Genomic DNA, 22,673 nt, shown 5'->3' with positions numbered 1-22,673 from the left:
GGGTCTTGGCACCCTGGGAATGAGGAAAGGGGAGGCTGTGCTGTGGTGCAGTCTTAGGAGTGTTGGGTTTGGGGTCGATTGGTGGCTTAATGCCCAGGGCGAAACAGGCCTGTGTAAGAAGGAAACTCGTCAGTAGGGGTGTCTAAGGGACTTGGACTCACTGGTGCTGTATGAATGCTGGCAGCTCCATCTGTATCACTGTCACCTCACCACGTGTGCTCTCCCCACAGGGCTGGCGTTGTGACAACTGCCGCAGGCCCAGCGTGGAGGTGGCCCCCGAAGGTTCAGCTGGCCACACCTACCCCCAGTTCACACAGAGATACCACCAGGCCACGAACACCGTGAGTACACCTTCCTTCCCACCTCCCTTCCTGCGGGTCTGGGCCGCGGCGCTGGCAGATGGGCTCTGGGCAGGGCGTGAGGGGTGAGAGTAGCACGCAGCTTTGTGCCTGATGGAGAGCCGTGGCACAGCTGCCATCAGCAAAGCACCACTCTGCACAGTGCAGGATGCACGCTTGAGCTCACACTTTCACACTGGTGGGATTCATTCAGTGGCACTGGGAGGTGCCTGCATGCTCCGGCTGAGGCGTAGTGCACGTAGTGTTCCTAGATGTCACCTAATGCTGCAAGCCAGCTTTGTGCTGGGAACACCTCCCAGTCCAAACCACAACAGTGTCTGCCCTGATGGGACAAGGCTAACTGCTTTCCTTCCCTCCCGACAGAACGTCAACTGCCCCATTGAGTGTTTCATGCCCCTAGATGTACAGGCAGACACACAACATCCACGGGGAAAGTAACATCCAGCAAGACTTCTTGCGGCAATGGCAACAGACAAACCAAAGCATAAATACCTATCTGCCACGATTACCATCCAAACTGGAGTGATGCTAGCAAAACTGCATCTTTGAGAATGGCCCTTTGCTTCGGAGCCATTTTTCCAAGCTTAAGCTCAACTCACAGCTTCTCCAAGCGCCACTCTTGGAGTGTTTCAGACTTTTCTCACGATTGGTAGCAATGGTCTTGTTCTTGCTCAAAGTGTTGAATGCCAGTCAGTATTTACAAATTTAAAGGGGGTAAAAAAAAAAAAAAGAGAGGGTGGTGGGGGGAGATACTAAATCACAAACTGGTGGGGGATCAGAACGTCAAGGGGGAGGGAGAGAGTTAGAAGTGAAAGGTTCCCATACTATGCAAACAACATTTGAGTCCAACATTCCCAACCTTTAGAGATAGGAAAGTCCACCAAACACTTCTGCTTTCACATAAGCGTGCAGCCAGCAATAAGATAGGAACAGCAAATCCAATCACTGTGATATTTAAAATATGCACAGTCCTGATTCTTTCTCCATGATCCTAGTATTTTTCTAGCTGTATCTTTGTATCTCATACTGTTATTTATCAGTTTTGTTCCCCTGACCTTCAAGTGTTTTTATATGGGAATAAAATGGATTGAAGACACTTAGTAGGCAGTTGACAAAGAGGAATTTGGTGTAATTATGATCAGTGATTATTTTTATACTGTAAGTGCCAAAGCTTTACTACTGTGGAAAAGAAAAAAACAACTCTTTTAATAAAAAGATTTACAAACCAGGCATGCAGTTGAAGCGCTTCTCTTTGCTGCCGTGGAATCTAGGAAGAAGACCAATATTCTGATCTGGAGTAACATTGCCTTGAAACAAGATGGAGCAAACACCTCAATGAAATGTAATGTATACCTCGAGAGAATACTTGTAGAGCAGCTTAAAGGCTTCCAGCTGCACCCCTGCCCCATAGGGTGAGAGCCCCGCTCACTATGCATGCCATGCTGCAGGATGCAGCGGCCAGCTTTGTGGGAACAGGTGGAGGAGAGAGAAAGCTGGGGAGGAAAGGAAATTAAGTGCTGCTTTGGGCATGAAGGGAGGCAAAAGAGAGGGTCCTCGCTCCAGCCAGACGCTTTCAAGACCTAAAATCAAAATAGCTGAAATCAAGTATGGTCTCAGTATTTGAGGTGCCAAAATGCGTGAGGCCATCCACATCTGTGAAGTTTGTTCTTGGCCACATCACTGCCCCTGGTGCACTTCTTCCCCTAGAGATGGGGAAAGACCACAACTCCCTGCTCTCTGCAATGGAGGATGACTTACCTGTGACTGTCTAAAGGGCTTCTTTGGGGGCTGTCACGTTGTTCTTTCACATCGCAGCTATTCCACTGTGTGTGCAATGTGGTAGATAACAAAACTCCATACCAGTTTACATAACAGTGAGCGTGCTCTCAGGCACTGCTGTAAAGAAAGTCATAGAAATCCTTTTGTTACCTCTGCAGAATGCCTCAAAGCCAGACAGCACCTCGCTCTGTGCGGATCTCAAGTCTACCATGCTTAAACCTTGGGGTGAGGGCTACATAAAACTCCTTTTAAAGCACTTTATAAAAAAAAAAAAAAACAACCAAAGCTGATCTTGATTACAATGAACGAAATGAGCACTAAGTCGCTTCAGCTTTTGCTGCCATCCCTGCAAAACCTTTGTACAGCCATTGCAATGCAGAACATTAAAGGCTCTTGCCATGATTCCTCGGCCACGTTCCTCACTTGGCTCCAGCGGCGCTGTATTGCTCAAGTCATGCATTTCTCTGGATTGAATAAAGCATAGCATGGAAATAGAATCTGGCTTCTTGACACGAGAAACACACGTGGCAGTTGTTTTCACAGATTGCTATCTATAGAGCAACCAAAACAATTGCAAATAGGAAGATGAACGCAGGAGAAATCAGTTCTATCCCAGCAATCAATTTTCAGGAGTTAAATGATTATCTAAAACACATGCAAAGTAGAAATGGCATAGACAGATGCAGAAGAACACTTCTATGTTAAACCAGACTTCTTTCAATTTGTCCTTCTCACGGGAGAGCTATATATTTTGGACCAGAGATGAGTTGCCAAAATCCCTGCTCACTGTGCCATGAAGAAATGCATTCCAGAGGCACACAGGAGCCATGCTGAAGTTGTAGCCCATTTGATTTCCTCACTGTAATGGCAAAACAGCACAAACAGAGTAAATATTACAGGATAAAATGCTTTAAAAAATGCATTTGCCCAACCCCTCTATAGAGGTTTGTACTTTGAAAAAGATGAGGGTTCACATTGCTAGTAGAATTTAACATTGGATAGCCACCAGCAGAGCACGGAGACAGCAGAAACTCACGAGATCCCAAACATCAGCCCTGCTTCTTTTATTCTCCAAAGGATCAGCCACAGAACAAACTGCAGATTTTGAAGGTTCTCATGCTTCAGCCAAGTCGTAGTGCATCAAGTGACTGGAGCACCCTGCACCTGCAAGGAGCCCCAGCAGGCAGGCTGAAGGGAAAGGTTAAGCCCCTGCTGCTCCCTCAGCTGAGAATGCTTCTTCCCTGCCCTCTGTTTGCTTCAATGCTTCTAGGAGCTGCTCTGGCTGCCAGCACGGACCTGCCAAGGGCAAGGTGCCATATGGCAGTGGTGTGAAGCAGAGCTGTCAGCAGCCTGCTCTTCAAACATCAAGTGCAGGGACCAGACCCATCTCCTGTGAGAACAGACGTGCTCTCTGCTGTGGGAAATGGATGCTAAGCAGGGCTGGGGAGGTAGCTTAGAATCACTATAGGTATCCATTCAACTAGCAGATGAGCACAGCTTATAAGGAATACATCAGAAGGGGAGCTGGCTAGATGCTTATTATCAGCCTCTATACTTTAGAAGATCAGGATAAAGAACAGGGTAATGGATTCTGAGGGACACTCGTGGCATGGTATGCACCGGCTGCAATCCAAACAGTGACAGAAAAGGCACATTAGAAGTGGAAGAGAAGTCTCAAACTCAACTTTTTAGAAGTACATACTAATAAAAACCACAAGGACTCCAACCACTGCTATTCCACAGGAAGCAATGGCATAGCAAGCAGTCACACTGGCTAGAGCTGGGGTTAGCACAGCCAGCAAGGGAGCTTTAGAACATCGAGTAATGCACTGTTTTCATCCTGGGCTACTGTCTTAATCTGGTACTCTCAAGCTTCTCAGTTTTGCTCAGTTCTGGATAAGAGAGGCAAGACTGCAGCTCAAGGAAGTGTCACACACTTTGAAGGCATCTCAGTAAACTCCAAAGGGTTTTTCTCTGCTAACCTTCACATTTCAGCCAAGACTCGCGTGTTGCTGTGATGGTGTATAGAGAAGACAAGGTAAGGCAAGGTAAGGCAGAGAACACAGGGTAAGGCACACACATACAGGTGTGCACACGCATGCAAATGCTTGACAAAGGTGGTCTTCCCCAATGGCAGCAATGAGAAGCCTTTGTCAAACAGTGCTTGTTCCTTGCATTGGAGCAGCACAGCCTGAGAATGAAACCCCAGGTCCTGTGTCTGACCACCCCACAGGCAGCTCTTACTGTCACAGAGTCACCACCTCAAGTAAATCAAAACCCATGCCCATAGCTGTGGCAAAGCAGAAGCAGAACCAGGAGCAGCAAGACGTGACCTTCCACTCTCCCAGGTCCCTCTTACCTGTGTGCCCCTATGTTGGCTTTAGCAAAGGGAACACATGTGGACATTCCCCCCCGTACCACTGGAGATCAAAGCCATGACAGATTGGTTTATTGCAACACTGTGGGTTGCTCCTTGCCAAAACTGAACAGATTTTATAAAATGGAACCAAAATATCCCTTTGAAATGGTCACTGATTGCCAGCAAAAACGTGCCTGAACTGTTACTTCACTCATCTTAACTGTGCTCCAGATTTTCACTGTTTTTCTAATCAGAGTTCAAATCTGTTTAATACAAACTGTGCAGAGTGGAGAATGGAAGCAGCTTCAGGCAAATTGCTTCCCACATGCCTGTATCTGAACCCTGAACTGAGCTCTGTGCCTGGGAACAAGCATGACAAACTTGCAGGAATGAGCTTCGCCACCTTTAAGACACCAACCTGATGCTGCCTCCAGCCAAAAGCTCATCTAGGACATAAAGGATCCACAATGGATCAAATGCACCTGGAAAAAAGTACGTGCTAATTCCAAAGTAGTGGCTTAGACCAGTTTACAACCCAGACTTTTATCCATTTATTTAATAAGCTGGCCATAAGCCAAACTGACACCATTCCAACGGCCTTCTAATGAACTGGTGAAGTCAGTGCACAATGTATGCCTTAAGATTTACTTCAAAAATAAACCTCAGGACACAGTATTTGGATGACATAAGACAATCTTCATATAGCTGAGAACCATATGTTTATTTGTAAGAGACATGTAGAAATGTAGGAAAGACTCTTCTACGTTAGAGGTCAACCACCTGCACTATTATTCTCTGCTAGTGCAGGGAAAGGTCTTGTTTGCAGATCTTACAAATACCTGCTAAATAAAATACAGATTGCAGTTGCCTCCCAATCAAGCTGGTGATACTCCAGGTCACTGCTGCTGGTGAGACTGTGACCAATGGGGGCCACAACAGCCCACAGAAGCTCAGTGATGGAACAGCCGAAGGTTGGTGTGGATAAGAGTTATTCCCAGCTCATTGCAAGCTTCAATCACAACCTCGTCGGCAGCAGAGCCAGACGGGGCAGCGACGAACTGAACTCCACTCTGAACAAAGACAGAAACAAGCAGAGGGATTACAGGACTGAAACTGCCCTGAAAAGGAGCTGGCAGCCTCACTTCTTCATTAACATCTCACTCCAAGCACTGAAAAAACAACAGCCTCCACTGCCCAAAGCAATTCAAAGAGGAGTTTCTCATGTGAGTGCTCAGCTCTTTCTGTAGCCCAGGAGTAAAATGGCTCCTCTGGAAGTAATAGGCTTTGTCTTGATCTTAAGCTTTTTTTTTTTTTTTTTCTTTTTAAATAAAATTTAATACCCTTTTCATCCTAAACCAATAACCCAACCAATGGCAAGATAATCACCATCCACATGAGGCCAGTAACCACACCACCACCCTGCCCAGGACACACAACTGCAGCCAGCACCCTCATTACAGAACAGAGGCATTCCCCAGAGCTGTGCACTGCACTCAAGCAGGAAACCCAGCCATGATAAGACCTTACCCGTTTGGCTCTGTCAACATTATCCCTAAAAGGGAAGAACGCATCGGAGCTGAGGGAGACAGCAGTCAGCTTGGCAATCCACTGCTTCTTCTCAGCTTCTGTTAGCTGTGCGGGAACCTCTTCAAACATGGCCTGCCACTTCACCAGGTCCTCATCCTGGAGGAATGAGAAGTGCCAGCTCAGCCCCAAGGCACCAGCTGCTGGCAGTACCCAGCAGGGGCACATCAGGATGAGTGATGGTATCCCTCTAACCCAGTGCAGCTGTGCTTTCTGCTCCCACAGCTCTGCTGCTGACAACCTCACACCAGAAATTTTACAATCCCGAGTGATGGTGGGAATGCGCTGCCAATGTCAGCTCTTCCCGCATCCTTTAAACACCTCCTCCTCCCCTCTGCACCCCAAAACTCAAGGATCTCCTCCAAGATGCTCTGTTCAGCCTGCCTGCAGTGTGCTGCTCTGTGTCAGTGCCAGCACACACCACCTGGGTGCGGGGGATGACTTCATGAACGGCAAACAGCAGCTTGGTTTGTGATTCACCTTCTGAACAGCACTGAAGTTCTTATCCCCTTAAACCAGCAGCCACTCCAAGATGATTCATTCAGTCCCCAGTCCAGCTCTTGGCTTTTGATACTTAAAAAGGGCATGCTATTTTCTTGTCTCACTTTGTACTGAGGAGGTCAAAACGATTCCGGGAATCCAAAATGCCATAGAAGCAAACAGCAAAGCACCAGAATGAACAGCCAGCAGGCACGATGGGACAGGGAGAACTTAAAAACTAGGGATTTAAGCATGACCTCAACACTGGGGGCAAACATCCAAGGACACCAAGCTGCACACCAATGTGCAGAGCAGGCTTCAGGACCTCAGGAGACCTCAGGACCTCAAGGATCATCTCAGGGAACCCTCTTACCTCTCCAATGGTGCCAGTGACGTACTGATCGATGGCGTTGGAGATCTCTGCTCTCTTCACTCCTGCTTTGAACTTCATGGAGAGCACACGCGGGTGGTGTCGCAGCCACCAGCTGTTGGCCTTGTCCCCAGCCAGGCGTGTGCAGTGGATGCGGGACTGCTGGCCTGCCCCGATGCCAATGACCTGAAGAGTGCACACAAAGCACCATCACACCCCACTTCAGAGCAATTAGCAAAGACCTCCCACAAATTAGTTGCTCCTTGCTGGATCTGAGAGGAAGCACAGGTAATTAGCAAGGAAAACTAGGAAAATAACTGCATCCCCAATCTCATCACCTGGATATAGGGACAGACAACCTTGAAGCCATGTGTCACAGCCCAACACACAGTGCAAACAAGCCCTGGCATCCTATCTAGGTGAGTGCAAGCTTGCACTGGAGACAAAGCCAACTCGTAGAGTGCTGACACTACTGAAAATTAAATGCTGCTGGGGACGTCTTGGTTACTGGACACTGGCAGTACAACACCAGCTTCACTCTCCTCAGGAATCAGGGAAACTCAGTACTGTCAGGGTCAGCATATTATGCTTTCATACCTCATTACATTCAAGTCTGGAGCCAGACCACGCAATGCTGTGCATCTGTGGCAAGCTCTCCTGCTCCCCTTCAGCCAAGATGAAACGATCAGTGCGTAAACACAGCTACTGAGCTGGGGGTCTGCCTGCTGCTCCTCAGCCCTCTGCCACAAAAGCATGCCAGGCAAATACACCATCTAGTCGCACTGTGATGTCAAACCTCAGGCTGGTAGTTTTCCTCCACAGATTTCAGAGGTTCTGCTTTCCAAAAAGAGCTCCTGCCATTTTATACCAGAGATCTGTCAGAAAGCAAGACTCTCTTCCATAATTTCCTGCCCCTATGAAGCCAAAGCTGAACTGTTCACCAGACTGCTCGCATGGGGTATCACTCCAGGGATGCTGTGTTGAAGCCAGCACTTCTGGCCACCGCCTCAGAGTTTCCAGCTCAGGCTGCAGCAGATGGTAAAGCTATAAGTCAAGCACTGCCCTCAAAGGAATGAATCATTTGTCTTTAATTAATCAAGACACAGTGACTTCACCTCTTACCAGAACCATAAAAACATGCTGCTGGATACCGTTCCCTCAAGGAACAAATGAAAGAGTTGGGCTGCTATCTAATATCATCTGCTCAGCTGTAACTAAACAGTCATCAGCACTTAGTAAATTCATAAGGATATTAAATAGATTCCATGCTCCTCATGGCTTAAGGACACGTTCCCCCCCCCCAGCAAACACTCCTTGATGTCTAACCTAAGCTTCTCACACTCCATCTGTTTGACCTTCAAACTTGCATGGGATTTTGCATCTCAAGGGAGTTCAGTGCTAGCTGCACATAGCTACATGGCCTCATCAGTGGAAGCTCTTCTTCCCTACACATCCAAGAGGGATTACAGTCATCACACAGCACACACTTTAATTCACCCAGCCTTTAAGTGTGGACTTAGCAAGGCAGGTCAGGCTAGCACAGAAGTTCATAGCTGGGGTTGCAGACCAAGGAGAGTCCCAGACAGTATTTCAGCAAAATAATGTGTCCTGCAAGTTATACACTTTGGCTCAAAGCAAAGCCAAACACGTCCCATAAGTGGAATATGTGCAAAAGCATGGAGTGGACAAGATGGGCAATGCCCAAAGAAACTCTGAAAAATGATGCAGGTTAGCCTGAATTTGGTCAGATTTACTGATTAACAAGTGAAAATAGAAGTCCTGTACCTAGAGTTATAAAATCAAATAAAAGGTTTCACAATTGAGAGGGCAATGTGGCACTGGTAGAAAACAGTACACTAAATTAACAGGTTTGGTTTATCCTATTCTGCAGAGAATAAAGAAAGAATAATTTTGAATTGCTAAAGTCAAATAGTATCACTGGAGAAAAGTGTAAGCCAGCATGTTGCAGACTTTGGCTCAGCTGCACTGAAAGTCAGACAAAACGAGTGGAAGTGTTTATTGCAATTAGTGGCAGTTGACTTCCTGCAAATTAAGTGACACTCAGGTCCATTAATGCTTCCTCCCACTCCAGCCTTCCCCAGGACTCATTAACACCAAGCCCCAGCTGGAGCAGTAGTGAAGCCAGGCTGTCAAAAAGGCTCTGGTTATCTGATGCATGGGAGTGTTGAAACAGAACAGAAACAGTGCAAAGCTGAAACAACCCCTGGAAAAACAAAAACAATGGAACTGAAAGAAAACTGGATTCCCCCCAGCGTGGCTCACAGAACCTAAATAAGTCACATCCTGGAAATGCATTGGAACAGGAAATTACTTCTTGTTCCCCATTCTTGATTCGTGCTATTTTCTTTTGCACCCAAATATTCCTGAGCACAGCTGATGTCACATCATAGTAGGAGACAGGATCAGTATTTAATTCTGCACAGCATCACCAAAAGGAACCTGAACTTACCAGTATCTTAAGACTGATTTTCTGTGGACATTATTTCCTGCCCATCTGAACCTTGGGAACAGTGGTCTCACTGCTGAACAGTCTCAAGAGGCTTTTTTGACATTTTAAACCTGAGAGACAGCAATCTGAACTCCTCCATCATCACCTGTAGCATGCTACACTGCTATTTCTGCATTTGGACTGTTGTAAGTCTCATTAGGAAGACATTAAGCTTTGATTTGAAGACCCAACACAGATCTGCCACTCTTGTTGAGTAAGCGATTGGAATGGCTGCTGACCTTTACAAGACAGAGAGCAGCATACAAACCTCTCATCTTTGCCTCTTTGTCTTTTGTGTCACATATACAGCAAACCAAGACAATGTACATTAATACTTGACTGAAATATATCCCTGCAAATACACAGAGCATCAGTGAAGCAAGGCTGGTTACACCCCTGCCTGCCCACACTGCCTTCCACTCCTCCCTCATGCCTTTTTCCTTCCATATGGTACACACATTACCACACACATTGTAGAAACATCTGGAGCAACATGGTAAGTCTAGATTTAGAAAAGCACTAGGGAAACTGCTGCTGTACTAAGGGAAAAAGAGCAAAGATAGTGTCACCTTTGTTCTGGGGCTATGAGAATTAATGCTCTTGAGGACAGAGATCCATTCAAGAGCAAGAAAAAAAAAACTGTAAGGAAAGAAAAATGCCAGCTCTCCAGAGAGGTATTTTCAAGAACCATACAGCACGTGACCCTAAAAAATACTGTGAGGCAGTGCTGCAATGTTTCCAGGCTGTAAAAACAATCTGACACATGTAGATGCAAGAAGAACAGCACTGCAGTTCATTCACAGTCTGTACCTGAAACATACCATTTGATCATTTGTTTGATGCGTTTTGATAATTTATGATGACTGAGACCACCAGCATTCTTGGGCTTCTATTTCTGAATTATCATGATTTTTAAATAACCTGAGATATGGAAAAGTTGTCGTGGAGAGCACAGAGCCAGCTAAACAAAAGCATTACAAGTATGAGCCGCTGGACCAAAAAAAACCCCTATTACTTTCAACACATTTACATCAACTTTTGGATCACTGATTTAAACTGAACAGCTAGTGATGACTTAGGACTTTAAAATTCAAGATCAGGATCTCACCTATACATCTGATAATATCTCAGTGAATTCCAACATCCACTGTAAGCTCTTAAAAACCAAGAAGCACAGAAGATTTCTGATGTCCCCAGGGCATTAGAATGAAAATAAAATAAAATTACGACCCATTTGGACGGTCAGAATCCAGCTGTGAAAGCTACTGTCACTTCCTAAGGCTCTAACCAGACCACAGCATATGCACATGCCCTCACAAAATGATAAAAGGCAGGACAGTTACAAAGAAATGACTCAAGGCCTAACTCACAGAAGCACATAAGAGCTTTTCCAACCCTATCATTGAAAGACCCAGCCTTGTCATTATCATGAAAAAAATGTATTAGGTTTAGGTTTTGAAGCAACTTTAAGAGAAACATGTTTAGCTGTTGTTCTGTTCTAGGACAGTTCATCTATATTTCATAGAACCATGAATAGCCATAGAACAGAATGGCTGGGGTTGGAAAGAACCACAATGATGATTATCTAGTTTTAACCCCCTGCTATGTTCAGGGCCACCAACCACCAGACCAGACTGCCCACAGCCACATCCAGCCTGGAATATTTGTTTCATAGCTTCCTCTGTGCTAAATGATTTTAAACCCTGTGCCTGATCAAAGCACTCTGATCAGCTTGGCTTGGAAGCACAGTCCCCAGAGCAGTCTGGTTTGGTTACCTGCCCATCCTTGGCGTAGCACACTGAGTTGGACTGGGTGTATTTGACAGCAATGCTGGCAACGATCAGGTCTCGGACAGCAGACTCAGGCAGCTGAAACAAAATGCCATTGTCAATCTCACTGACTTAATCTTACCAGGTTCAGATTGTTCTATAGTGGCCCTCATCCTGTAAAGTCTTCTGTATTTGCTTCTTGTCCTCAGAAATGCTCACAGGCCAAAAGCTAAGCATATACTCAACTATGCACAGGACCATAATACTAACTCATGAAATCTGCATTAAATGTTGATTTAAGTACACTCCACTGCTAATTTATTAATATGATTTTTATTACCTCAAGGTCTGAGCTTGCTTCTGATCCTGTGACTAATAATGTACTCATTAACATCTGTTTTTTTAATGAGAACAGTGAGACACAGGAATAACTAATAGTTATCTGATGATGTGAAACCTAAGTGATGAGCAACATCAGGAAGGCCTGAGTTTATGTACTGTATATAAGAGGGAGAACAACACAGTGAGTCAGAGTGACATCACAGTGGACCCCTAGAACACACTGTCTCACCATAAGAAATGAAACAGTGACTTCTCATACATAAGAAATATAAATATTTTGGTAGTCTGAGATAAAGGACAGGGCCCAGCTTCTCTTATGTACACCAGGAATCAAAACAGAAGCAAACTGCACTGATTTGCCCAAGCACTTTTTGGCCAAAAAGCTTGCTGCATTGTTTTGTAGAAAGTTTCATGTCATTAAAATGACAGAGCTCTTAAAATAGAACAGGGCTGACTTCCTTGATGAAAGCACATCATTCAGCTCTACCAGTTTTTTAGCTCCTTTATTTTCTAAGACTTACAGTTTTATTCTTTGTAACAATGTTCTTGAACAAGGATCGGTCAATGACTGCATTGTTCCTCTTCTGCATGAGCTGCAATCCATAGAGGGTTCGAATCTCATTGTCATCTGGCTCATAATTAGGGTCCATCTAAAAGCCAACAGACAGGGCAATAAAACACTGAGCTCTTCAAAGCTCAAGTAACAGCTTAGGTTAGAACACTCTCAGAAGAATCCAGAAGAAGTGAACTGTTCAGAGAAAGCAGTGTTAGAACATCAGGAGGAGTTAGAATTAATTGGAGCACTAAGGTCTCAACAGCAGGAGGTGATAATGAAAGGGTGAAGAGGGGGAGAACAGTCTACATGCTTATATACAACCATCCATGTCGAAAGCCAAAAAATCTCCAGTCTTCCCATCTTACACAGAAAGGTAAAAGCATCCACACAAATATTTTGAGGAGGGTTCCTATACACCTTAATGTACAACTCCCAATGCCTTCAACACTGAACATGATTATTTCCAGAGATGCACTTCCTTGGGGAACACCCACACAAGCTTGCAGCACAGTTAAGCAACACAAGTCAAGTGTATGGGGCCAAGTTAAATGGAACTGTTAAAATGCATTAAGGTCTACCCAAGCATAGGTGATTTAGAGTTCTGATAGCCCCTGTTCAGCTAATTGAGACATGAAGTAAACCAGATTAAGGCTACTAGCTCCAAATACAACCATGTACACGCTTTGTATGGTTTTGCTAATCCTCTGAAGTTACTTCAGATCAACTTTCCATAGTATCCCTGTTCGGGCCCTAAAGCTACAGACTTAACCAGTACAACCTCATCCTTGCAAAGCTAATTGAATTCAGGAGGTAATCAGCTGCCAAGATTGTCTGCAATTTCATTCCTACTTGCCTGAAGCTCCGCAGCCATCTTCTACAGTTCCCTTGGTAGCAACACTACAATTGCAACTTCAGCTAAGCCCTGGATTTTCTTTCTGTAATGTTAATGTTATGTGCTCGTTGGTTGTTCAGATTCAGGCAGAAGTAGGATGTGTTTGGCTTACACTGCAGGGAAGCCTGGTCTCCCTGATCCAGATAGCTGTGGGTGTTATCCAGACACTAACATCTGGTACAGGAAGAGTACTGCAGGGCTGCAGGCAGCAGGACTACAAACCTGAAGGACACAGTAAGCACCATTCTTCTTTTTGGAAAGGATTTTGAGAGCTTCTTCCTCATAGCCAGGAGCTACCACACCATCAGATACCTGCAACACAGAGATCTCAGCACCTATGTCAAAAAGAGAGGGGCTAACATTGCAAACTCTCCCTGCCACATCCAGAAAGGCAAAGGTTTGCCTCTCAGAGGTCTCTAAGTACTATATAGTACCAAAGCCATTACTACAGCATCTGTTTCAGTCCTTGAAACAGGAAACAGCAGTGTTGTTCAGCCCATAGCAGGAGTTAGGAGGAAAAAAAAAAAAAAAAAAAAGCCTCACTTTATATCACTTTATACACAACAGAATTGATAAGTAATGTACTCTTCCAGGGGTAAAACTACCAATGTGTGACATCCTCACTTCTCAGCTCCAACATGCCTAAAAAAATAATTATATATGTATTATAGTTATTTCAACAGTAATCCTCTTGATGACACAGAATGTCAACAAAACACTGCCTTAACAGTGTTGAAGATAAGAGTTTACATTAATCAGTGCCATGAAGCATGAAGATTAAATGTATTTCGTTCATATTCTCATCACCTAACAATGATGGGTTTTTTTGTTTTGTTGTTTTAATAGAGTACCAAATGTTGTCCTCACAAACACCATCTTTCATTTATTTGAAAAGAAATCTCCAATGCACAAGACAGCCTCTTGCACTGTGCTTTCTCCTCTCAAGAAAATCAGAAGCAACACATTGCAGGATGAGTGTCCTGTAAAGCATCAGCTCCCAGCACCCCAGATACTGAATTATCCAAAAAGCCAATAAATTGTCTTGAGTTAAACAGGTCAAATCCAAACATGAATGGCTGCAACAAACCAATGACTCCATCCATTGTGATGCTCCCTTTTCCCTCAAATGATTTACTGCTGCTTAACGAACCTCTCTGGAAATAATCTTAGCAGTAGGCACATCACAGATATCAGACAAGGCAATGAAGTCACCAAAAGAAGACATCCGATCAGCACCTGCAAAATGACATTTTCTAGTCACTTATCCAACTATGGCAGAATATTTCCACCAATCATACAATGGTTTTCTGTGGACAATGACCAAAAGTGGTCCCTAAAGTAGTGAAAAATGAACGACACGTGCTAGTGTATCCTTTAACTTTACCTAAATTCACTTTGTCTTCCATAATGTCAGGTTTGTTTGTTTGTTTGTTTTGCCACAGACAATGAGATAATTAGCAAAGTACCTCAGCTAAGCTGAGGAGGAAATTTTGATTTGTGTTTGTTTTTTTTGTAAGCTCTGAACTTCAAAAGTATAAAAAAAAAATCATCCACCAAATACTGGGTAGAAACATTCCTGTTCAAGTAAGTATTCCCCAGCATCCCATCTGCAGTAGAAGGCTGAATGTGCTTCCAGCCTAGCTCACTTGGAGAGCAATTTCTGATATGTGGGCAGTTAGTTCATTTAGTCAGTTGCTTATGGAGAAAAACCTAAAGAGGAGGAGTAGACTACAAAGGGGAGAGCCAGCAAAAAGCAAAATATGCTATTCAGAGTAGAGCCTTACGCAGAACTCTTTGGACAGGTTAGTTTATTCCTGGGCCTCTCACCTCTGCTTCGAGCGTAGGCAGATGCCAAGGGTGTTAAGGTCTTGTGTAAATCATGTACCATGCAGACTTGTGCCTCCTCCTCGCTGAGAGGTATTCCAACAGCAGCACCTAGTGGGAAACACAAGCAGGGCACTCAAACCAGAATCCTTCCCTCGAGCCCTGCCCCTGGGGCCCTGTTAAGACACAGATACCACTGGCAGGGCCTGCCAGAAGTCAGTCTGTTCAAAGAGAAAAGTCTGGCAGCAAGGAGTCACTCTACCTGCAGGACTAACGTGTTTGAAGGAGGCTGCAGCAGGGATCCCTAATGCCTGCTTGAGTTCCTTCACCAGCTGCCAGGCGTTGAGAGCATCACACAGGTTGATAAACCCTGGAGAGCCATTTACCACTGCAAGTGTAGAGTACAAACAGATTAAAGCAGGCAAGGCCCTCTCCCTACAGTCTGCAAAGCAAGTAGAAGAGATTGTTTCCTCACCAGGAATGGGAATTGGTACAACACTGCTCTTTAAAAATTACCCAGGCTTCTCTGCAACAGGCTAACCACCCTGGAAAGCTTCAGTGGCTTTTGAGGAATGTATACGCTTAGGACTCAAAAGATGCAAATGTAATTCCCTTTCACAGCACACCCTTAGAGCAAGGCTTTGTCCCATTACATCTCCCCTTCTGTGAAAGAAAGGGAAGGAAAAAAAGGATATTCCCCCTCGTGTTTTTGAGTTCTTCAGCTGGCAGCAATTTGGAGCAGAGCCGTATCTTTCTGAGGGAGCCAAACAGAGCAGGATTTTGACAGAGATGTATAGGGACTGCTGTCAGGGAGGAACACAGAAAACACAGCCCTTGCTCCATAACACAGATTTTTTACAAGTCTAGTAAATTTGGGTGGCCGTGACTCAACGAAGTACTCAGGCAGTAGCCAAACTAAATACATGGCATCTCCAATTATTGTCAAATGAACCATTCACAGCCACAGAGCTTGGAGTAAGCTTTTAACAAAGTGCTTGATCAGGCACAGATTTCTGACGAAAGAACCAAGAGTAAAAGTCCTTTGAAAGTTTGCTCCCGAAACCTTTTGCCCCAACACACATAAAACTGCAAGATCAGCACTGACAAAGCAGGACTGGGATCATTTCAGAAGCTTAAACAACTCTTCTCTCTTGAAATGTAATAATACGAAGCCAGACAGGTGAACACAATATTGTTCTGCTGCCAAACCTAGGAGGCAGACTTGAAAGCAAATCAGCTTCCAGTGCAGGAGTAGAAAAGCCTCCTAGAAGATACAAGGCAGAGCTTCTTTTCACCAGCACTAAAAATGATCTTAAGAAAGAAAGTCTGGCTTTTGTTCTCTCCAAACTATAGAGATTCCCCTATGGCAGTAAGGCTATGGAGGGTGTGCACCTGGTAAAAAGGAGAAGACAGACACCAGACGTGTCTCAGCTTCTGCAAGTGAAACTGGTATTCCCTAACACTGTCGCCATTAGCAGCAACAGCACTCTGGAAAATTGAGGCAATAAACCCCTGCTCAAAACTGTCATAGAAAGAAAAGTAACAAAAATCATTCAAGCCTGGAGAAGAACGGCTTGATTTCTGGACAGCAACTGGTGACATGAAAAGACTGGGCATGTATTAAATACAGAAAATGAGCAGAAAAATATCTTGAAATGATGACAACTTTTTCTCTGCAAAATCTCAAGCTGATGTCAAACCAGATGCCCATTATGTAGATCTGCCTAAAGTGTCTTCAGTGTGGACACACCAACTTACACTAAGAGAGAATACGGAGCTACTGTTAAGTCTCATGGGGATAAGCAGTCAAGCTTTTCTGTCTCACATGGCTCAACCTTTCCATCACAAAGACAGTGCCCCTCAGTATAAAGTGGTTCAACATAAGACACTGCTGGGCATCCCTTGCATTAAGGTATGAGATGGTATCTCAGTTCTAAGGGGACTGGCAGACATGCCTGTTTGCCCACCCACCCTCTTTTATTGCTCCCCATTGCCAGGGCCTCACCTGTCAGGGGAAGCTTAGGCCTCGTGGTGTAGAGCTGTGCAGGACTCTGATGAGGATTCATGCCGTACCTCAGGGGCAGCTGGGACACCCCCTTGCTGTACTCCTTCCTAAAGTAGTCAGAGATGGCTGCATCATACTGAGCAGTGTGGGTGAAAGCCTGGGGACAGAACAGGGGATGCTTGTCAGCTTACAAACATCAACTTACAAACGATTCGGTGTTTAACAAAATGAATAAATGAAAGATATTCTCTTTCTGCTGTGAGCAAACATGTCTCACCTTCAGTGCAAGGTGACGTCTGGTTTCTACAGAAGTGTCTTTGTCCTTTGATGCTGCCATCTCTTTAGCTACAGAAGAATAGTCTGCGGGATCACACACAACTGTCACACGAGCATGGTTCTTAGCAGCTGCCCGGAGCAAGGCAACTCCTCCTGCAGAAGAAGCATGGAGGAATGAGGCACTTCTCATCTAGACTCAGCATAACCACATGTGAGGCCAAGAAAGGACGTGCACCAAGCAATCACTTGTGCCAGATGGATGCGCCCACCTCCCCAGGCTGTGTTGAGAAAAGGGGCCATACAGCATCTTGAAAATGCACAAGGCAGTCAGCTAGCATGATTCAAACCAGTGCTGAAAGTGCAAAAAATGGCACAGCTGCAGGGATGAGAAAGTAAACGAGTCCCATGCTGTGCAGAGCACTTGGGGAAAGAACACCTTCCAGCAGCACAGCCACATCCTGAAGAGGACAGCTATCTGCACATATTGCTTAAACACCATCCTCTGCAACGCTGGGCTGGGGAGGAGTCTACAGGAAGATTTATTTCTACTCTACCAAGCAACTGAGGTTCTCAAATCTCTCTGCAAATATTAATGAATACTGTGCAGGTCCTCTGTGTGAGATAAAATGCCATGCCTCCCCCTTAAATCTGACTCTGCACAGCGATTATAACACTTTAAATCATATAGGATACTAGGCTGTAGTAACAGAAAAGCAGAGGCTGGCATTGCTACATACAGAGCAAGTACTACTTCATAAAACATTTAATAGAGAGCTCTGCTGGGCATCGTTTGGACTAAACTACTGCAAGAAAATTCAATCCCAATCCAATCTCATGGCACAAAACTGTGGCTGCACTGTGCACAAGCTGCCATGCAGAGATGCTGCAGTGAAGCAAAGGCAAGTCTTTGGGGGTTAATAACCAGCACGAAGAACAGAACTGCTGATAATATAGGCATCCGTGCTTCAAAACTCAGATCCCTAACTACCCTCCTGCACATGCAGACCCACTTCTTTCCCTGTAATGTCTTCCTGGTTCAGCCTCTTCCCTCTAAAACTGGTTTTTATTTTTATTACATTGCCAGAGGTTCTAAAAGAGATTTAATTGGCTCTCAGTAGGAAGCATGCTCTACATTCTCTTTCCTTGTAGGCCCCTTATGTTGAGCAGTGCACACCTCCCCCGTTTACACAGCGTGGCCTGCCAACCTGTTTCAACAGCCACTTGCTATTGCTTAAAACCAATGAGGTTTACCCAGCTATGCCTCTCAGTCTCCTTGTAGTCCTCGAGCTCTTCTCTTCTAGTGCCTGACACAGAGAAGTTCCTTCTTGAATATTCTCACAACATACCAGCAGCCTGGCTTGGTTGTCATTAATTTATTGTCATATGCCAACTACCATGGATGTGATGTTTTGAGTGTTTGATGAGAATAATCCTGTTGCTGTCAAAATGTTCATAGATGACCTAGCAACTATTGCTAGGAGTAAGTAATCCATATGAGCTTAAGTGGCCAGCTCACATGGAGGCCACACACAAACATTTTAGGGTATAGGATCAGGTTTCCTTATCCCCTCCCTTGAGCCACAGCACAGAAAATGTTCCTTTGACAATAACTTAGAAAAGGAGTAGAGCAAAAGCATTTTGTTCCTGCAAGAAAGCATCCTAAAGAGTTACAAACTCACTTCCTGTACTTCTACATCAAACAGATGTCTGATGATTCCTTACAAGTGTGCAAGGCCTCCAAACAAAAAGAAGAGGACTGAGATCACTTAAAGAACCATTAAGTCTGCCTGGAGAATAAGTTTATTCTTCCTTTAACTTACCAATGTCAATCTTTTCCACTGCTTCTGGTACAGTTACACCCGGAGAAGATACAGTCTTCACAAAGGGGTAGAGGTTACACACCACAACTCTGAGAATTAAGGGGAAATCAGGGTTACCCAGCAAGAAATTGAAAGGTCAAGCTTGACTTGATATGCACAAGGTATTATCAGTGTTTTTGCGGTGTGATCAATGTAAGATTCTATAGGCAAGGCTTCTTTCTCCAGAAGACTTAAGAATGGTGGTGTGTAGTCATGAAGCAGGAGGTGTCACAATGGTGAAACACCAGGGATGGTGGTGGCATAGGCACATACAAGTTAACTCTATGCATTATACAGTGTTACAGTGGTTAGTGCCACAGTTTACAGCTAGCTAAGGAAGAATTTCTTTAAATGCGTGGTCCTGTGTTTAAACATTTTGTCATTTTGGTGAATCATTTCAAAGAACTTCAGAGTGGGCTCTCAGCACTACTGAAAATAAGCATCATCCAACTTTCACGTAACAGTAAGCACTGCAAACAAAGCACAACCAAACAATCTGATTTTCTTCAACTTTTCCAAGAGCAGAAGACAGCCTACATGCCACTTTCTGGCAATGACATTATAATAATTTAAAAAAAAACAAAAAACAACAACATATGAAACTTGAAAGGTATTTAGTGCACAGCCTGCATCCTACAACACCACCCTATGTCTCTGAATTTCTACTATAAGATCCTTTTTTGCCTGTTCTGTTCCCAGTACTCTCTTCTTCCCTCCATTCATGCCCCTGACCTGTTGCAAACCATCAGCAATCTGTGGACTTTTGCTAATGCTTTTATCTGTGGAAATCAAGATAATATCAAGGTTTCCTACCATGATGCGGGTAGGTAAACTTAATGCAACCATACAAAGACCCCCCTGCTGAGGATCAGCTCCTTCTGCTTTACATAAGATGATCTAAATTATTACTTTGGATGCAAATGCATGACTTGATGTCACTGATGTAAAAACATGACTCCCCTGTAATTCAGCAGAGCCTGCTTTAAAACGCAGTGTATTCTGAACAGCTCCCACTGCAGAGTCATCTATGAGGACTCCTGTGGTTTTAAATTCCAGCTTTTCAAATTCAGCCTGGAAACCCATTCATCCTAGGCACAGGTCTTTTAAAATCATTTTTAAAAAGACAGAGATGGACTCTGGCCTAATCACCATAGGCAATCTATACCCCTCTGTCTGGGCTACATCTACAATTTACTATGTATGATTCAACCACTTATTTCTAAATCTAAGTAGTGACAAAAGTGGTTGCTCACAATCTCTAGGTTAGATGCTAAAATCAAGTAGTTAAAACAGTCCCAAGCTGCCCTGCATAAGAACAACAAGTAAATGCATTCTAACAAAAACAGAAAAAAAATAAAAAATCTTGTGCACGTGTTAGTGCATGAACTGTGTTACTTCATTTTCTGGCTCCAATTCCTTCTCAGGGTGGCCAAGTAAGTTTTCTGATTTACATCTGTTTTCTGTCTGCACAAACGATGCATGTTCTTGACCTGTTTTGCATATCTAGTCTTTACTCATGTTGAAACTCAGTAAACATTATGTAAATCTCAAAGGGTATGTTTACTAAGCAAGTATTGCCATCTGATCAAACACCCAGAGCCAAGCTGAGAGGAGCTGCACCAGCTCCAAAAGCACTGAATTCAACTTTGCAGTAACAGTAATAAGGCCCAACAAGTCTCAAAATTTACAGATAAAAATTCCATGGAAAACACATTGTAACTTTGCTTAAATTATTTGTTCAGTGTAGAAAATCATACTTTTAAAAATATAACATCTCCCAAAAGGAAGTAGGAAGAAGACTGCAGTTCTTCTGGTGTGCAGATCCCCACTGCTCCCATCCACCAGCATTGACTGATCTCCAACATTCATTGCAGATTACTGATGAATTGCACCTCACCTTCCCCAAAATTTACCTTACAAGACTGAAATCTTGTTTGTTCATGTCAGCGTTATCTTCTGGAATATTGCGAGCCAAGATGCCTGGTTACAAAAACAGTACATGCTCATTAAAATAAAGGACTGACACCACAACAAACATTTTCTTAATTCAGCACTTCTCTTCAGACTGTGCTTCTCCCCAGATCCATAAGTTTTCTCACTCGAATTCAGATGGTCCTCAGCCTCTCTTCCATTTTCTTGGTTCTATGGCTGTTCAAATTCCATATTAACAATTTTTTTTCTCCCAATACAAAATTCTGGAAGATTCCAAGTGCTGAACAGCAACCTCAAAGCCATCCTTTATAAACATTCCCTTGGTAACATGGGAATGCTAAAGCTGACAAGGAGATTACGGAGAGGAAAAAGGCACCTGTCACTCATCAGCCAGCAATAAGCAAAGCCTATAAAACAACTGAAGCAAGAGGCTGTGCCTCTAGTGGAACAGCACAGGCAGCTGGTTGAGGTCTAGGAGCCAGGAAAGATCACAGCATGCAGAAATCACCCACTAAAGACTATGCTGTCATGTTCCTTATGCTGCACACCAGATTCACCCACAGGTTAAAAGCCAGTGGAGCTCTCTGCCTGTACAGGCCTGAAATTGCCTGAACAAAGAATTCACAAGTGCATTTGCAGAAGAGCCCCATTACTTCTAGCTCCAGGGATGAAAAGCTCTAATTGCAGAGATGCCAGCAAAGAAACAGAGGAAGTAATTCAGCCACCACATGCTTCTTCTCCACCTCGTGCATCATACCTCTCCTTTTGCTGCTAGAGCAAATCTGTAATCATTTCTCAGTTCTTCCTCACGATCCTTAAAAAACCACATCCCTCAATCCCTTCTTTCCACCCTGACTGCCCACGGATCTCTCTTCCAGACTGAAAACACACCATCAGAAACGTACCAGCATGGACTGCAGGATGAAGGGTTTTCACACGTCCTCCTAACATCTCAGGGAACCCTGTCAGGTCCGAAACATCTCTGCTCAATGAGAAAAACACACGGCATCATCAGTGCCACAATGACTTCACCTCTCGATTCTGTGTTTAATTACCCTTAGGGGACATTCTGATCTACTGGCAATGCTAAGAGGCATCATTCAGGTGCAGAAAGGTGGCAGGAAGAGCTGTATCTCTTAGATTTATTCAGGGAGTGGAATGTTGCCATCTTTTGCGATGCCATCCCTTGGGGATACTCATTCCCGTTGGGAGGGGAAAGCGACCATCCTTTGCTTTCGGGCTTCACTGATAACCAAGCGAGCAGGTGGGCAGTAAGTCTGAGCGTTGGACGGCAGAGGCTCCGTGTGAGGAGCAGCAGTCGCACAGCGCGGCCGGAGCCGTACGCGTACCTGACGGGCAGCCCCGCATCCCTCAGAGCTGTGGCCGTTCCTCCCGAGGCGATGAGGCCCAGACCCAAAGCGTTCAGGCTCCTGGCGAACTCCACCAGGCCCGCTTTCTCCGAGACGCTGAGCAAAGCTGAAAGGCGAAAAGGCCACCATGGGGGAGATGAGACCCTTCAGAAGCTCCGCAACTCACAAACCCAGCCCTCAGCTCGCATACGCCGCGCGGCCGCCATGTTGCGCGCGTCCCCTCCCCCCCCCATCCCGCCGCGCGTTACCGAGCTGCTGCCGGGCGGCCATGGCGCGCGTTGCGGGCGGGAGAGAGAAAGAGGAAGGAAAAGAACGATCGAAGGCGGCCCGAGGGGATTTGGGCTCTAGCAGCAGCACCACGTGGGACCTCCGCCCCAACCCGGGTCGAGAGGGCGGGGAGGAAGAGGC

General features: G+C 44.8%; 2 protein-coding genes across 7 annotated transcripts in view; one reads left to right on the top strand and one right to left on the bottom strand.

The window, feature by feature from the left end:
- The window catches only part of FN1 (fibronectin 1), a 49,290-nt gene extending 46,872 nt beyond the window's left edge, over positions 1-2,418 (top strand). For 5 of the 6 annotated variants that reach the window (XM_031604574.2, XM_031604572.2, XM_090144476.1 and 2 more), the window contains 2 exons: positions 231-341; positions 723-1,587. In XM_031604574.2, the coding sequence (XP_031460434.1) occupies positions 231-341; positions 723-797 (186 nt within the window). In that variant the 3' untranslated portion in view covers positions 798-1,587. Of the gene's footprint in view, positions 1-230; positions 342-722; positions 1,588-1,630; positions 1,702-2,296 lie in introns of those variants that run through there. The other variant, XM_090144474.1, reaches the window with a different exon arrangement.
- Positions 2,419-5,202: 2,784 nt separating this feature from the next.
- Positions 5,203-22,670, bottom strand: ATIC (5-aminoimidazole-4-carboxamide ribonucleotide formyltransferase/IMP cyclohydrolase). The gene is made up of 16 exons (XM_031604576.2): positions 22,514-22,670; positions 22,245-22,371; positions 21,801-21,877; positions 20,877-20,943; positions 18,925-19,013; positions 17,106-17,257; positions 16,829-16,985; positions 15,086-15,211; positions 14,827-14,934; positions 14,150-14,235; positions 13,222-13,311; positions 12,073-12,201; positions 11,216-11,308; positions 6,935-7,117; positions 6,025-6,180; positions 5,203-5,567 (listed from the first exon to the last, which is right to left on the bottom strand). The coding sequence occupies exons 1-16, from the start codon at positions 22,533-22,535 to the stop codon at positions 5,448-5,450; spliced, it is 1,782 nt and encodes a 593-aa protein (XP_031460436.1). The 5' UTR covers positions 22,536-22,670; the 3' UTR covers positions 5,203-5,447.
- Positions 22,671-22,673: the final 3 nt, after the last annotated feature.

The sequence above is a fragment of the Phasianus colchicus genome, chromosome 7, assembly GCF_987193195.1.
Source record: "Phasianus colchicus chromosome 7, bPhaCol1.hap1.1, whole genome shotgun sequence".
Classification (NCBI taxonomy): Eukaryota; Metazoa; Chordata; class Aves; order Galliformes; family Phasianidae; genus Phasianus; species Phasianus colchicus.
Note: the sequence above shows the minus strand (reverse complement) of the source record. Positions and strands in the feature narration are given on the sequence as shown.